The sequence below is a fragment of the Saimiri boliviensis genome, chromosome 10 (genome assembly GCF_048565385.1).
Source record: "Saimiri boliviensis isolate mSaiBol1 chromosome 10, mSaiBol1.pri, whole genome shotgun sequence".
NCBI lineage: Eukaryota > Metazoa > Chordata > Mammalia > Primates > Cebidae > Saimiri > Saimiri boliviensis.
This window is the reverse complement of record NC_133458.1, coordinates 68,113,934-68,129,581: the sequence shown is the minus strand read 5'-3', so window position 1 is coordinate 68,129,581 and position 15,648 is coordinate 68,113,934. Positions and strand designations below refer to the sequence as shown.

The 15,648-nt window shown below is 37.3% G+C and overlaps 1 protein-coding gene across 14 annotated transcripts in view; it reads right to left on the bottom strand.

Moving 5' to 3' along the window:
• Nucleotides 1-15,648, bottom strand: part of AKAP9 (A-kinase anchoring protein 9) — a 175,745-nt gene that overhangs the window by 17,739 nt on the left and 142,358 nt on the right. For all 14 annotated transcript variants that reach the window (XM_074379403.1, XM_074379405.1, XM_074379407.1 and 11 more), the window contains 7 exons: nt 14,832-14,972; nt 13,827-14,309; nt 13,350-13,413; nt 13,112-13,233; nt 12,369-12,560; nt 11,655-11,843; nt 1,468-1,612 (listed from right to left, as the gene is read on the bottom strand). In XM_074379403.1, the coding sequence (XP_074235504.1) occupies nt 1,468-1,612; nt 11,655-11,843; nt 12,369-12,560; nt 13,112-13,233; nt 13,350-13,413; nt 13,827-14,309; nt 14,832-14,972 (1,336 nt within the window). The remainder of the gene's footprint in view (nt 1-1,467; nt 1,613-11,654; nt 11,844-12,368; nt 12,561-13,111; nt 13,234-13,349; nt 13,414-13,826; nt 14,310-14,831; nt 14,973-15,648) is intronic.

Genomic DNA, 15,648 nt, shown 5'->3' with positions numbered 1-15,648 from the left:
CAGGCTGGTCTCGAACTCCTGACCTTGTGATCTGCCTGCCTTGGCCTCTCAAAATAATGGGATTACAGGTGTGAGCCACTGCCCCTGGACTGCTTCAGCTTTTCAATGATCAATATGAGACCATGCTGTGACTTCTGTGCAAAAGGATACATGTTTCACCATTACATTAAAAAAATTCCTAAACACAGGCATATGTCCTCAGTGGATATGATAAAAATTAGATTTCACTTTACTTTCTAATGATTTCCATCTGTAGCTCAATTTAAAGGACCAGATATTCTTATCAAAAAGTACCTAAACAAGCAAATCACAAAAACAAAAATTCAACTAGCCAATTACCATGTGAAAAAAGGACTAAACACTTCAGGAATTAGAGAAAAGTCAATTAAAACCACAATAAGAATTTATGGCACACCCAGCAGATTGGCAACAGAAGTCTGACTATACCACCTCTTGGCAAAGATGTGAAGCAACACAACTCTCATATACTGCTAGTGAGAATATAAATTAATATGACAGTGTAGGAAAATCGTTTGATATCATCTAATAAATTTGAAGATATGCATCCCATGACCCAGCAAGTCTACTCTTAGTTATATACTCAGAAGATACATGCACATACGTAGCAGAAACACCATACAACAATGTTTATAATAGCACTGATAGCTAAAAGTTAAAAAGTGGAAAAAACCCAAATGCTCGATCATATTAGTAGAATAGATATATTTTGGAGTACCTATACAGGGAATTCTACAGAGTAATAAGAATGAATGAAGTTGAGATAAATACAGTAAATTGGAAGAATGTTACAGAGAGGTGAATGAAACAAGATAAAAAAACACGTGCGGATTAATAAAGTTCGAAAACAGAAAAAACTTTAAACTTACATGTTTTAGGAATCTATAAATAGGTAGTAAAACTAAAGAAAAATCAGAATAATGATTACCTCTAAGTTACTCAGAGGAGCATGTACTTGGGAGAAGGAGCTTTTGGGATACTGGCTATATTCACATAGGTGATGTTACCATAGATACTCATTTAATAATTTGTCATACTGCATATTTGCAATTTGTAATTTTGTTTGTATTTTACATCTCACAGTTTTTTTTAAAGGATTAAAAAAGAATTAGTTACATGCATTGTGGATATTCCTCTAAAGAGTATTTTCTGTTATATGACCAGAAAGACTGTTTTCTTAACATATAGCTCTAAAATAAAGAAAGAAAATGAATCCAATGGGCTTAAACTGCTCAGGGGAATGGCAGTTTATTTTAAAGTCAACAGAGCTGTTTAAAATCAATTTAACAATCCTCTAACCCCTCAAGTAATTAATACAGATTGTATCCTTAATATTATGAAAAGAAGAAAATGTGACCAAGAAAATGTGTTTTAATAATAATAGAAAGAAAACAAAGTGAACTTTTTTCACCTATTCGTGTAACATCATGAGCTTGTCATACAACATACCTTGGCTTGGTTTCTCATTCTCTTGTTCTCTTTTCAGAGTAATTTTCCTACCATTTATTTGTGCATGCAGTGCCTGAATTTCAGATAACAAACTCCTTCTATCTGCTTTCTGCAGGCATTCCATAGCTGCTTGATATTCAACACCCTGTAAAAAAGAAAGGTAAAAATCAAGGGAAGAGAGATGTAAAGGCAATAAAATTAACAACCAAGAAATTTGAAGAATAATCAATGAAACACACATACTCAAATTTTCTTTAAAAAAATTTTTTTCTTGTTTCTCCTTTCCAAAATGTCTGAGGATATGCTGCAGACAAATGCTCCTTTACCTCTAAATACCGAAGTGTTTCCTTAAAACAAGAACATTCTTTTACATAACTACAATTAGCAAAAGTAGAAGTAACATTACTACAATACTATTATGTGATATACAAAGCCTATTCCAATTTTGTGAAATGTCCTTCATAGCAAAAAGAAAAAAAAGTGATATTCATAAGTCTTTCATTGTCTTTCATGACCTTGAATTTTGGAAGACTACAGGCTATTTTGTTATTATGTGCCTCAACTTTAAAAAACTTTTAAATTTTGTATTAATTTAAGCTAAAGTTCCTGTGTACCCTTTAGCCAGCTTTTCCCAATGTTACCATCTTGTATTACCACAGTATATTATCAAACCAGGAAACTGACATTAGTATAATACTAAACTATAGGGCTTATTCAGATTTCATTAGTTTTCACATGCAGTCATTCATTTGCTTGGTGTGTAGTACTACAAAATTTGATCACATGTATAGACAGGTTCATGTAACTACTACTACTATCAGGGTACAGACTGTTTTATCACCACAAAGAAACTCCTTTGAGGCATACCCTCTCCCTAACCCTAAACCCTGTCAACCACTGATCTGTTCTCTATTACTATAATTTTGTCATTTCAAGAGCATTATATAGCATATAAGGGCATTATATAGCAGGCATCAACAGTCTGTTTCTTTTTAATTGCTGAGTAGTCTTTCATTGTATGGATGTACCATAGTTTGTTCATCTATTTCTCCATCAAAGGACATTTAGGATGTTTCCAGTTTTTGGCTATTGCCCTCCCATTTTACATTCCTACCAGGAATGTCTGAGACAGCTTTTCTTCATCCTCATCAGTACTTGGTGTCACTATTTTTTATTTTGATAGAGGTAGTGTTCTCAATTTGTTTTGGTCTGATATTTCCCCAAGAGTAGACTCTGAATATTCATTTGACAGAAATACTATACAAGTGGCACTGTGCCATTCATATTAGGAACTGTATGATGTCTATTCCATTACTGGTAATACTAATTCTGATCACTTGGTTAAGGTGGTATCTGCAAGGTTTCTCCACTGTGAAGTTACTGCTTTTCCCTTTGTAATTAAAGAAGATTTTCTGGGGATTTACTTTGAAACTATGTAAATATATTTTCTTATCAAACCTTTTTACACTAGTTTTATCATCCGTTGCTATCTATTGCCTGAATCGATCATTACTATAGTGTTTAATAAAGGGTGATTTCCTAATTTCATTGTTCCTTCTACATTTACTAGCTGTTATTCCATGGTAATACTATTTACTTATTTATATCAGTGTGGTCTCATGAATTCTTATTTCACTCTTTGGCTTATAATTTGTCAGTTATCATTTAGTATGATGTTTAAACTTTTCTACGATTTGGCCACTTGGAGCTCCTTCAAGCTGATTTCTGTGACCTTTTGGTATGTTCCCTTCATTCTTTGAACAATTCCTTACTTGTCCCCAAGACAAGATGTTCCAGGCTCACCTTGTACTTCCCTTAATCCACCCAGAGAATCACCAGTTCCACCAGAAGTCCTAGTTCTTTTCAATGGAGAATATATTTGAAAAACAAGATCTGGGTGCTAAGTATTATGAGTAGATTTTTAACTACTGATTTGATTCTGTTATATAATAGGTCTTTGCAGGTTTTCCATTTCGTTTTTTTTTTTTTTTTTTTGAGATGGAGTCTCGCTCTGTCGCCAGGCTGGAGTGCAGTGGCACAATCTTGGCTCACTGCAACCTCCACCTCCCGGGTTCAAGCAATTCTCCTGCCTCAGCCTCCCGAGTAGCTGGGACTACATGGATGTGCCACCACGCCCAGCTAATTTTTGTATTTTTTAGTAGAGACAGGGTTTCACTATGTTGGCCAGGATGGTCTAGATCTCTTGACCTCATAATCCATATGCCTCAGCCTCCCAAAGTGCTGGGATTACAGGCGTGAGCCACTGTGCCCAGCCAGGTTTCCCATTTCTTACTGAAATAGATTTTGTAAGTGATTTTTTTTTTTTAAGAAAATCTGTCCCTTTCACCCAAGCGTTTAGGTTTAATCTCATAAAATTATTCCTAATATTCTATTATTTTTATACCTCAGATATATCTGTAGATCATTCCTAACTCTTTGAGGACTTCTGCTGAGACGGCTGAGTAAGAACAGCTCTGTAGTAAAGTTCCCAGGGAGTGCACCGCAGAAAGTGAGTGATCTCTCCGTATTTCCAACCGAGGACCAGGTTCACCTCAATGGGACTGGTTGGACAGTGGCTGTAGCTCATTTGGAGGGCAAACTGAGGCAGGGTGGGGTGTTGCCTCACCCAGGAAGTACAAGAGACCAGAGGATTCCCTCTCCTATCCAAGGTAGGCTACCAGGGACTTTTCTGGACACTCCAGCACTCTGGCTCAGATACTGCACTTTTCCCACGGTCTTTACAGCCCACACACCAGGAGATTCCCGCAGATGCCGTGCAGGTTTCCAGCACAAACCTGAGTGACTGTTTTAGCCAGCACCTGGAATACCTATGAGACAGAACCATCCATTCCCCTGAAAAAAAGGGGGCTGAAGGCAGGGAGCCAAGTGATCTGGCTCCATGGGACCCACCCCCATAAAGACCAGCAAGCTAAAACCCACCAGCTCGAGATTTTCGCAGCCAGCACAGCAGTTTGAGCTCAACCTGGGACAGTCGAGCTTGGTGTGGGGAGGGGCGTCCACCATTACCAAGGCAGTCCACCATTACCAAGGCAGTCCACCATTACTGAGATAGTTTAACCTTGCCTGTGAAAACAAAATTTTAAGGAAGTTTACACAGCAGATGGTGGAGCCTGTGGCAGCTCAGCAAGGCCTTTTACAGGCAGACTGTGACTAGACTCCCGCCTTGCTGGGCAGGGCATCTATGAAAAAAGGCAGCAGCCCATCAGGGACTTATAAATAAAGTCCCTCCTTCCTGGGACAGAGCACCTGGGAAAAGGGGCAGCTGTGAGTTCCACTTCAGAAGACTTAAACATCCGTTCCCAGCAGCTCTGAAGGGAGACACGGAGCTCCCAGCATAGCACTTGAGCTCTGATAAGGGACAGACTGCTTCCTCAAGTGGCTCCCTGACCCCTGTTTATCCTAAGAGGCAACTCATACAGGAGAGCTCTGGCTGACATCTGGTGAGTACCCTTCTGGGAAGAAGCTACCAGAAGAAGGAACAAGCAGCAACCCTTGCTGTTCTGCAGCCCCAGCGGGTGATTCCCAGGCAAGCAGGGTCTGGAGTGGACCTCCAGCAGTCCTGCGGCAGAGGGGCCTGTTAGAAGGAAAACCAAAAAACAGAAAGAAATAGCTTCAACATCAACAGAAAGGACATCCACTCAGAGACCCCATCGGAAAGTCATTAACTTCAAAGACCAAAGGCAAATAAATCCACGAAGACGGGAAGAAACTGGCACAAATAGGCTGAATTCACCAAAAATCGGAATGTCTCTTCTCCTCCAAGGGATCACAACCCCTCATTGGCAAGGAAACAAAACTGGATGGAGAAATAGTTTGACGAATTGACAGAAGCGGGCTTCAGAAGGTGGGTAATTAACAAACTTCTCTGAGCTAAAGGAGCATGTTCTAATCCAATGCAAAGAAACTAAGAACCTTGAAAAAAGGTTAGAGACAATGCTAACTAGAATAACCAGCTTAGAGAAGAACATAAACAACTTGATGAAGCTGAAAAACACAGCATGAGAACTTTGTGAAGTTATTAAATACAAAATTTAATAGCCGAATTGATCAAGCAGAAAAAAGGATATCAGAGATTGAAGATCAACTCAATGAAATAAAATGAAAAGGCAAAATTAGAGAAAAAAGTGTGAAAAGAAATGAACAAAGCCTCCAAGAAATATGGGATTTTGTGAAAATACCAAATCTACATTTGATGGGTGTACCTGAATGTGACGGGGAGAATGATGCAAATTTTTTTTGAGACGAAGTCTCACTCTGTTAATCAGAGTGAGGCTGGAGTGCAGTGGCGTGATCTCAGCTTACTTCAACCTCTGACCCCCAGGTTCAAGTAATTCTCCTGTCTCAACCTCCTGAGTAGCTGGGATTACAGGCGTGTGTCACTGCGCCTGGCTAATTTTTGTATTTTTAGTAGAGATGGGGTTTCACCATCTTGGCCAAGCTGGTCTTGAACTCCTGACTGCATGATCCACCCACCTTGGCCTCCCCAAGTGCTGGGATTAGAAGCATGAGCCACCACACCCGGTTGTGACAGGGAGAATAAAACCAAGTTGGAAAACACTCTTCAGGATATTATCCAGGAGAACTTTCCCAACCTAGCAAGGTAACCAACATTCAAATTCAGGAAATACAGAGAACACCACAAAGATATTCCTCAAGAGCAACCCCAAGGCACATAATCATCAGATTTACCAGGGTTGCAGTGAAGGAAAAAATGCTAAGGGCAGCCAGAGAGAAATGTCGGGTTACCCACAAAGGGAAGCCCATCAGACTCACAGCGGATCTCTTCACAGAAACCCTACAAGCCAGAAGAGACGGGGGTGGGGGTGGGGGTGCCAATATTCAATATCCTTAAAGAAAAGAATTTTCAACCCAGAATTTCACATCCAGCCAAACTGAGCTTCGTAAGTGAAGGAGAAATAAAATCCTTTAAGGACAAGCAAATGCTGAGAGATTTCATCAATACCAGGCCTGCCTTACAAGAGCTCCTGAAGGAAGCATTAAATGTGGAAAGGAACAACCAGTACCAGCCACTGCAAAAACATACTAAATGGTAAAGACCATCGACACAATGAAGAAACTGCTTCAACTAATGGGCAAAACCACCTGCCAGTACCAAAATGGCAGGATCAGACTCACATATAACAATATTAACCTTAAATGTAAATGGACTAAATGTCCCAATCAAAAGACACAGACTGGCAAATTGGATAAAAAGTCAAAACCCATCAGTGTGCTGTATCCAGGAAACATAGCTTAAAATAAAGGGATGGAGGAAGATTTACCAAGCAAATGGAGAGACAGAGAGAGAAAAAAAAGCAAGAGTTACAATCCTAGTCTCTGATAAAATGAACTTTAAACCAACAAAGATCAAAAGAGACAAAGAAGGGCATTACATAATGATAAAGGGATTAATGCAACAAGAAGAGCTAACTATCCTAAATATATATGCACCCAATACAGGAGCACCAAGATACATAAAGCAAGTTCTTAGAGATGTACAAAGAGACTTAGACTCCCACACAATAATAGTGGGAGACTTTAACATTCCACTGCCAATATTAGACAGATCAACGAGACAGAAAATTAACAAGGATATTAAGGACTTGAACTTAGATCTGGACCAAGTGGACCTAACAGACACCTACAGAACTCTCCACCCCAAATCAACAGAATATACATTCTTCTCAGCACATCACGCTTACTCTAAAACTGACCACATAGTTAGTTGGAAGTAAATCACTCTTCAGCAAATGCAAAAGAACGGAAATCGTAACAACCAGTCTCAGACCACAGCGCAATCAAATCAGAACTCAGGACTAAGAAACTCACTCAAAATTGCACAGCTACATGGAAACAGAACAACAGGCTCCTGAATGACTACTGGATAAAAAATGAAATGAAGGCAGAACTAAAGATGTTCTTCAATGAGAGTGAAGACACAATGTGTCAGAATCTCTGGGACACATTTAAAGCAGTGTCTAGAGGGAAATTTATAGCACTAAATGCCTACATGAGAAGCGAGGAAAGATCTAAAATTGATATCCTAATGTCAAAATTAAAAGGACTAGAGGAGTAAGATCAAACACATTCAAAAGCTAGCAGACAAGAAATAACTAAGATCAGAACAGAACTGAAAGAGAAAGAGACACAAAACCCTTCAAAAAAAAAATCAATGAATGCAGGAACTGCTTTTTTTTAAAAGATCAACAAAATAGACCCCTAGCCGGACTAATAAAAAAGAAGAGAGAAGAACTGAATAGATGCAATAAAAAATTATAAAAGGGGTTTCACCACCGATTCCACAGAAATACAAACCACTGTCAGAGATTACTACAAACACCTCTATGCACATAAACCAATAAACCTACAAGAAATGGATAAATTCCTGGACACTTACACACTCCCAAGACTAAACTAGGAAGAAGTTGAATCCCTGAATAGACCAATAACAAGATCTGAAGTTGAGGCAGCACTTAATAGCCTACCAACCAAAAAAAAAAAAAGCCCAGGACCAGACAGGTTTACACCTGAATTCTATCAAACGTACAAAGACGAGCTGGCACCATTCTTTCTGAAACTATTCCAAACAATACGAAAAGAGGGAATCCTCCCTAACTTATTTTATGAGACCAACATCATCCTGATACCAAAACCTAGCAGAGAGACAACTAAAAAAAGAAAATTTCAGGCCAATATGCATGATGAACACGGATGGGAAAATCTTCAATAAAATACTGGCAAACTGATTGCAACAGTATATCATAAAGCTTATGTATCCTGATCAAGTTGGCTTCATCCTGGAGATGCAAGGCTGGTTCAACATACGCAAATCTGTAAATGTAATCCATTACATAAACAGAATCAAAGACAAAAACCACATGATTATTTCAATAGATGCAGAGGCCTTCAACAAAATTCAACAGCCCTTTATGCTAAAAACTCAATAAACTAGGTATCGATGGAACATATCTCAAAATAATAAAAGCTATTTATGACAAACCCACAGCCAATATCATACTGGATGGGCAAAAAGTGGAAGCATTCCCTTTGAAAACTGGCACAAGACAAGTGTGCCCTCTCTCACTACTCCTATTCAACATAGTTTGGAAGTTCTGGTCAGAGCAATTAGGAAAAAAAGAAAAAAAAAAAAAAGAAATAAAGGGTATTCAATTAGGAAAAGAGGAAGTCAAACTGTCCCTATCTGCAGACAACATGATTGTATATTTGGAAGACCCCATTGTGTCAGCCCCAAATCTCCTTAAGCTGATAAGCAACTGCAGCAAAGTCTCAGGAAACAAAATCAATGTGCAGAAATCACAAGCATTCCTATACACCAATAACAGACTTAAAGAGAGCCAAATCAAGAATGAACTGCCATTCACAATTGCCACAAAGAGAATAAAATGCCTAGGAATATAACCAACAAGGTATGTGAAGGACCACTTGAAGGAGAACTACAAACTACTGCTCAAGGAAATAAGAGAAGACACAAACAGATGGAAAAACATTCTATGCTCATGATTAGAAAGAATCAATATCATAAAAATGGCCATATTTCCCAAAGTAATTTATAGATACAATGCTATCCCCATCAAGCTACCATTGACCTTCTTCACAGAACTAGAAAAAAACCATCTTAAACTTCATATGGAACCAAAAAAGAGCCTGCATAGCCAAAACAATCCTAAGCAAAACAAACAAACAAACAAAAAACCAAAGCTGGAGGCATCATGCTACCTGACTTCAAATTATACTACAAGGCTACAGTAATCAAAACAGCATGGTACTGGTACCAAAACAGAGATACAGACCAATGGAGCATAACAGATGCCTCGGAAGTAATGCCACATATCTACAACCATCTGATCTTTGACAAACCTGAAAAAAACAAGCCATGGGGAAAGGAATCCCTGCTGAATAAATGGTGTCAGGAAAACTGGCAAGCCATATGCAGAAAGCTGAAACTGGACCCCTTCCTTACACCTTATACAAAAATTAACTCCAGTTGGATTAAAGATTTAAACGTAAGACCTAACACCATAAAAACCATAGAAGAAAACCTATGCATTACTATTCAGGACATAGGCTTAGGCAAGGACTTCATGGGTAAAACACCAAAAGCAATGGAAATGAAAGCCATAAAATAGACAAATGGGATCTAATTAAACTTAAGAGCTTCTGCACAGCAAAAGAAACTATCATTAGAGTGAACGAGCAACCAACAGAATGGGAAAATTTTTTTGCAATCTATCCAACTGACAAAGGGCTAATATCCAGAATCCGCAAAGACCTTAAATAAATTTACAAAACAACAACAACAACAACAACAACAAACAACCCCATCAAAAAGTGAGTGAAGGATATTAACAGATACTTTTCAAAAGAAGACATTTATGTGGCCAACAAACATGAAAAAGTGCTCATCATCACTGGTCATTAGAGAAATGCAAATCAAAACCACAGTGAGATACCATCTCATGCCAGTTAGAATGGTGATCATTAAAAAGTCAGGAGACAACAGATGCTGGATGAAATAGGAACACTTTTCAACAGATGTGGAGAAACAGGAACACTTTTACACTGTTGGTGGGAGTGTAAATTAGTTAAACAATTGTGGAAGACAGTGTGGCAATTCCTCAAGGAACTAGAACCATTCGAAATACCATTTGACCCAGCAATCCTATTACTGGGTATATACCCAACGGATTATAAATCCTTCTATTATAAAGACACATGCACACATATGTTCACCGCGGCACTGTTTATGATAGCAAAGTCTTGGAACCAACCCAAATGCCCATCAATGATAGTCTGAATAAAGAAATTGTCACACATATACACCATGGAATACTATGCAGCCATAAAAAAGGACAAGTTCATGTCCTTTGCAGGGACATGGATGAAGCTGGAAACCATCATTCTCAGCAAACTGACACAAGAACAGAAAACCAAACACCACATATTCTCACACATAAGTGGTTGTTGAACAATGAGAAGACATGGACACAGGGAGGGAAACATCACACACCAGGGCCTGTTGAGGGGTGGAAGAGCTAGGGGAAGAATAGGAGGGGGTGTGGGGTTGGGGAGGGATAACATTAGGAGAAATACCTAATGTAGATGATGGGTGGATGGAGCAGTAAATCACATGGTATGTGTATACCCATGTAAAAATCCTGCAAGATCTGCACATGTACCCTAGAACTTAAAGTATAATTTAAAAAATGTGTGCTTTATCATTTTGCTTAACCAATTCTCCAGAAAAGTTCAAACATCCAACTTTTAACATTTTATCCTATTATATCACTGTATCTATTGATGTCTTTTTCTTCATTGAAGGGAATCTTCAATATTCTGATTCCGTATTTGCAGATTTTGTCTTCTCACTAAAATTTATTTGTAACTTTCAATTTCATACTTGTATTGCTTTCATGGTCTTCCACAGAAATGCACACAGCAGCAAAAAACTTAAATGGTCCAATGTGCATGTCTTCAGCTAAAGTCAAATCTTCTTCTTACAGTGTATTTAGTGACTTTTCAAATTTTTGTGCATTTTATTTGTGATTTCACTGTTTAAAATGGGCCCCAAAAGTAGTGCTAAAGTGCTTTATGGTGTTCCTAAGTACAAGAAGGCTATAATGTGCCTTAAGGAGAAAATCTGTGTGTCAGAAAAGTTTTTTTTTCAGGCATGAGTTATAGTGCTGTTAGTGGTGTTCAGGGTTAATCAATAATATATAGTAAATAAGGTGTCTTAAAATAGAATCCCCTATAGACAAGGTACTGATGGATGAAAAACATTGTGACCAAAGGCTTATAGGAACCTAACCTTGTATTTCCCTTAGGAGCAGTAATTGCTCAATATTCAGAGCAACTTTATAGAACATAACCAGGTGCAAATAATGAGAATTTACTCGTATTACTCTTTTAAATTTGTTTGGAATTATTCTGTTGCTCTTTTTCTAATTTTCTGCGTTAGAAAATTAGCTCATTAACTTTCAGTTTTTCTTACTTTCTAACATGGTAAGTTAAAATATTTATGGTATTTTTTTTCTTAAATATTCATAGTGGCTCCTATTAAAATCTTAACCTTCATACTTAAGACTTCAAAATCAATAATCATTTACTTATTTCTATTAAAGTGTTCTTTAAATGAAGTTTCATTATACCTGTTCTTGTATTCTCTGTTCCAAACAGTTTAATAAACCAGCTGCATCTGTAGTACCCAGAGCTGTCAGCTCCGTCCGAAATGCCGCTAGGAAAACACTACGTTCTTTTAAGAAAACTTGTTGAAGGGCAAGCAGTAGTTCACCTCGCCAGTCTGAGATGCTCTCATGAGACTGAGAACTATCATAAACCTAGCAAAATACATATAACAACATTAGTTTTCAAATAAGCATATTTTAAAAACATTCTAAAAATATTAATCTACTAAGCAAAGTAATTAAAAATCTAGAAGCATGTGTATTTATTTTCTTTTTTTTTTTCTTTTTGAGACAGAGTGTTACTCTATTGCCCAGGTTGGAGTGCAGTGGTGTGATCTCGGCTTACTGCAACCTCCACCTTCCAGGTTCAAGCAATCCTCCTGCCTCAGCCTCCCAAGTAGCTGGGATTACAGGCACCTGCCACCATGTCTGGCTAATTTTTGTATTTTTAGTAGAGACGGGGTTTTGACATGTTGGCCAGGCAGGTCTTGAATTCCTGACCTCGGGTGATCCACACACCTGGGCCTTCCAAAGTGCTGGGATTACAGGTGTCAGCCACTGCTCCTGGCTGATTTTGAAGTGTGAAAATATATACAGCTATTCATGCAAAAACATGTAAAAAAGATAATTTAATTTGTAGTGTAATATTATTGTGCATGCTTAGTATTCTTCGGGTACCTCAGCTTCTCTTTGCAGTTGCATTTTGGTAATTAAATCCTTAAGAGATGAAATTATACTGAGGTAAGCTTTTCTCTCTTCTAGCCAAGATTCTGAAGCCTGCTGAATAGAATGGTCCTCTCCATCACTATAGGGCGACTCAGTGAGAGAAAGCACCTGCATGCCTTCATTATGGACAGCTCTCAGTAATCCCTGGAAAACAAAACCCAAAAGCCAGAATTATGACAACTTCTTCACAGACTGAAAAATTAGACATACAGAGAGAAATAAATTTTAAGCAAGATAGCCTGCAGAGAGAAAACTCCAGCCCAACATTACTGAATACCTTCTTCCTGTGGAGGGGTAGGCCAACTCCAGTAGATGGCCTATGACTTTTCATAGCTCTCATCTCTAAGTTCCTTCTGTTTGGCTAACGTACTCTTCCTGGGTTTACTAATAAGCCACTGGTTTGACCAAAAGAAATACATGGGATATAACCTCTACTCTTTGAGATTACTTTAAAAATTCTGGCAAATAAAAACATCAGGAATAAGAATTATTAAGAAAACAAGTCTTCATACATATCATCTTTAAGTCTATTACTTATCTGTGAAATATGGAAATAAAATGTATCTCTCAGGTTCCTTCCAGCTATGCAATTCTCTCTTCAGAAACGAACCTACCATGTAACTTCTAATGAACTGCTATGTTCAACACGGAAACAACACTGGGTAAGTTAATAAAAGGTATTTATCTTTTAATACCTTTATTTTCTTTGGAAAGGAATCTATTGAACTTTCACCTTCTTCTCCTCGGCCTTCTGATGCTGTGTCAAATCCCTGACTGTGTGTAAGATAAATTCCCTGACCCCAGTCTGATCCAGAATCTAAAATAAAGAAAATCATTTGCTGTTAAAAAAAAAAAAAATCAACCCCCAGTCCGCAAAAAACCAGTACTTCTTAAATAAATACTAGAAACACTACAGATATTTATATAACTTACCACTGGAGCATATTTCTCTAGTTTGGTAAGCATCAGAATGTGTTAATTCAGGAATTGAGGATCCCTAATTAAAGGGAAAAAAATACGTTTTTTTGCTTTAATAAAACTAGAATACGATGAATTATTTTGTTGGTTTCTAATGCTGTAAAGAAACCAATCAAATCTGTCACATCTTTCATAACAAATGAAACTATTCATGGTTTTTAACATGCCTGTTTCTTTGTGAATATTACAATAAAAAGAGACATTCATGAATTAAAAAATGATAACATGTTCCAAATCCATACAGGAACATCATACATTAACTCTACACAATGGAAACATTTAAAACATTTTAAACTAAAAATTCTTTAAATTTAAAAGTTTAAAAACTATTAAAATTGTGATAGTATCATAAGGAAGAGACTGCCCCAAGTTTTTTTATTTTCTCTTAAAAGCACACAATGTTGAAAAACACATATTATAAAAACCAAATACCTCTTTACTTCTCAGACACTGTATCACTGCCTTCAAGGTACCACATTCCTCTGTCAGCAACTTAACAGCAACAAAGTGTTCCCTCTTCAAGGTTTCAGTCTCTGAAATATGTCTAGATTCCATGTCCAAAATTTCAGCAGCATGTAGTTCTTGCATCTGCTCAATTTTTTCAGTAAACTGATTGATTATTTCAGTAACTTCTTCTGAAGAACATTCACTCTGTAAATCAATTTGTATTCCTGCATTTTTAACAAGAATTTGTGGAGTCTGATTGCTGCTATTGACCTTCAGAGTCCCATCTGTCTGGGATGCAATGCTCTTACTCAATTTTATAGGAAGTGGCTCGAACATGCAGATCTTTTTGTTTTCTTGTACCTCAGTCTCATCTTTTTGTAAAATGGACAATTTCTCTTTTGCCTCTGTGAGGTGATCCCTAACTTGGCTTAAGTCCTTTTGAAGACATGCTATATTTGTTTCTTTTACCTAAAACATAATGAATAGAACAGCAGGGCATTCAGTTAAAATCTTTTCATATTAACTGTAGCATTTAAAGGGGGTAGGAACAGTGTAATTCATGATTATATGTTCATTTTTCTCAGAGTAGCAGGAAAAATATTTCAGAAACACTCATACGTTACATATATATTTGTATGTATGTAGGGTCATAGATTAATATACATAGATTAATATAGAAGTGAAATAATTCTATCAGCTTCTATTTTTGGTTCTCATGGAATATACAGTTCTCTTTAACAACTTTCTACTCTTTCATTAACAGAATGGAAATAAAAAGTATCCTCCTAAGAAAGATTTCCAAGAAAATCAAGCAAGATGTTGGTAAAGAAATTTATAACAATGAAAGTTTTCATCAAATCCACAAAAGATTTTCTAATCTAGCTTTTAAGTTATGGAGCTTGATTTATTTTTACAGAAGAGTATATACTTTGAAACAAAATTAAGATAGGTAGAAGTCAGTAAATTAAGGAGCTATGTTACTTATCTTACCAAAAGTTCTTCTTGAAGTTTTTCAGTCTTTTCTTTATAACTCTCAAGTTCTGCTTTGGTAGCCACTGATTCAGCTCTAAGAGCCTCAAGTTCATTAAAAAATCCACTTTCTTCACTGGTATGAAATAGCTTAGCAGTTGTCTGAATGACAGTGGAAAATACAAGAAACACATCATTTAAAAATACATAGCTAAATTCAAGGCAGTTATATATTCTAATAAAACTATCCAAGGAAATGACTGTCTATAGATAAATGAAGCTGCAATGAATTAATGCTCTTTCCAAAAACAGAGAAGCTTTTTCAGACCATCATCTTGTATTCCTGAGAAAATGATTTCCTTCTTGAGAAAAGAATGATTTTCTGGGAATAAAAGGTAAATAATGTCATTCGTGTGCATCCTAAACATTTAAAAATTGTTAATGAAAACATTCTTTGTTACCATTCAAAAAGTTATTCATACTTATATCACTTTCCTCAAAAGAAACCAAGTATAATTAAGTTATTTCTTAGAACTCACGCATGGAAAGTTACATTACTATTTTAGGCTGGGCACGGTGGCTCAGGCCTGTAATCCCAGCACTTTGGGAGGCTGAGAGAGGTAGATCACTAGAGGCCAGGAGTTCAAGGCCAGTCTGGTCAACATTGCGAAACCCTATCTCTACAAAAAATACAAAATTAGCCAGGTGTGGTGGTGCATGCCTGTAGTCCCAGCTGCTCAGGAGGGAGAGGTTGCAGGTGAGCCAAGACTGTGCCACTACACTTCAACTTGGGCAACAGAGTAAGACTCTAATCTCCAAAAAAAAAGTTATATTACTA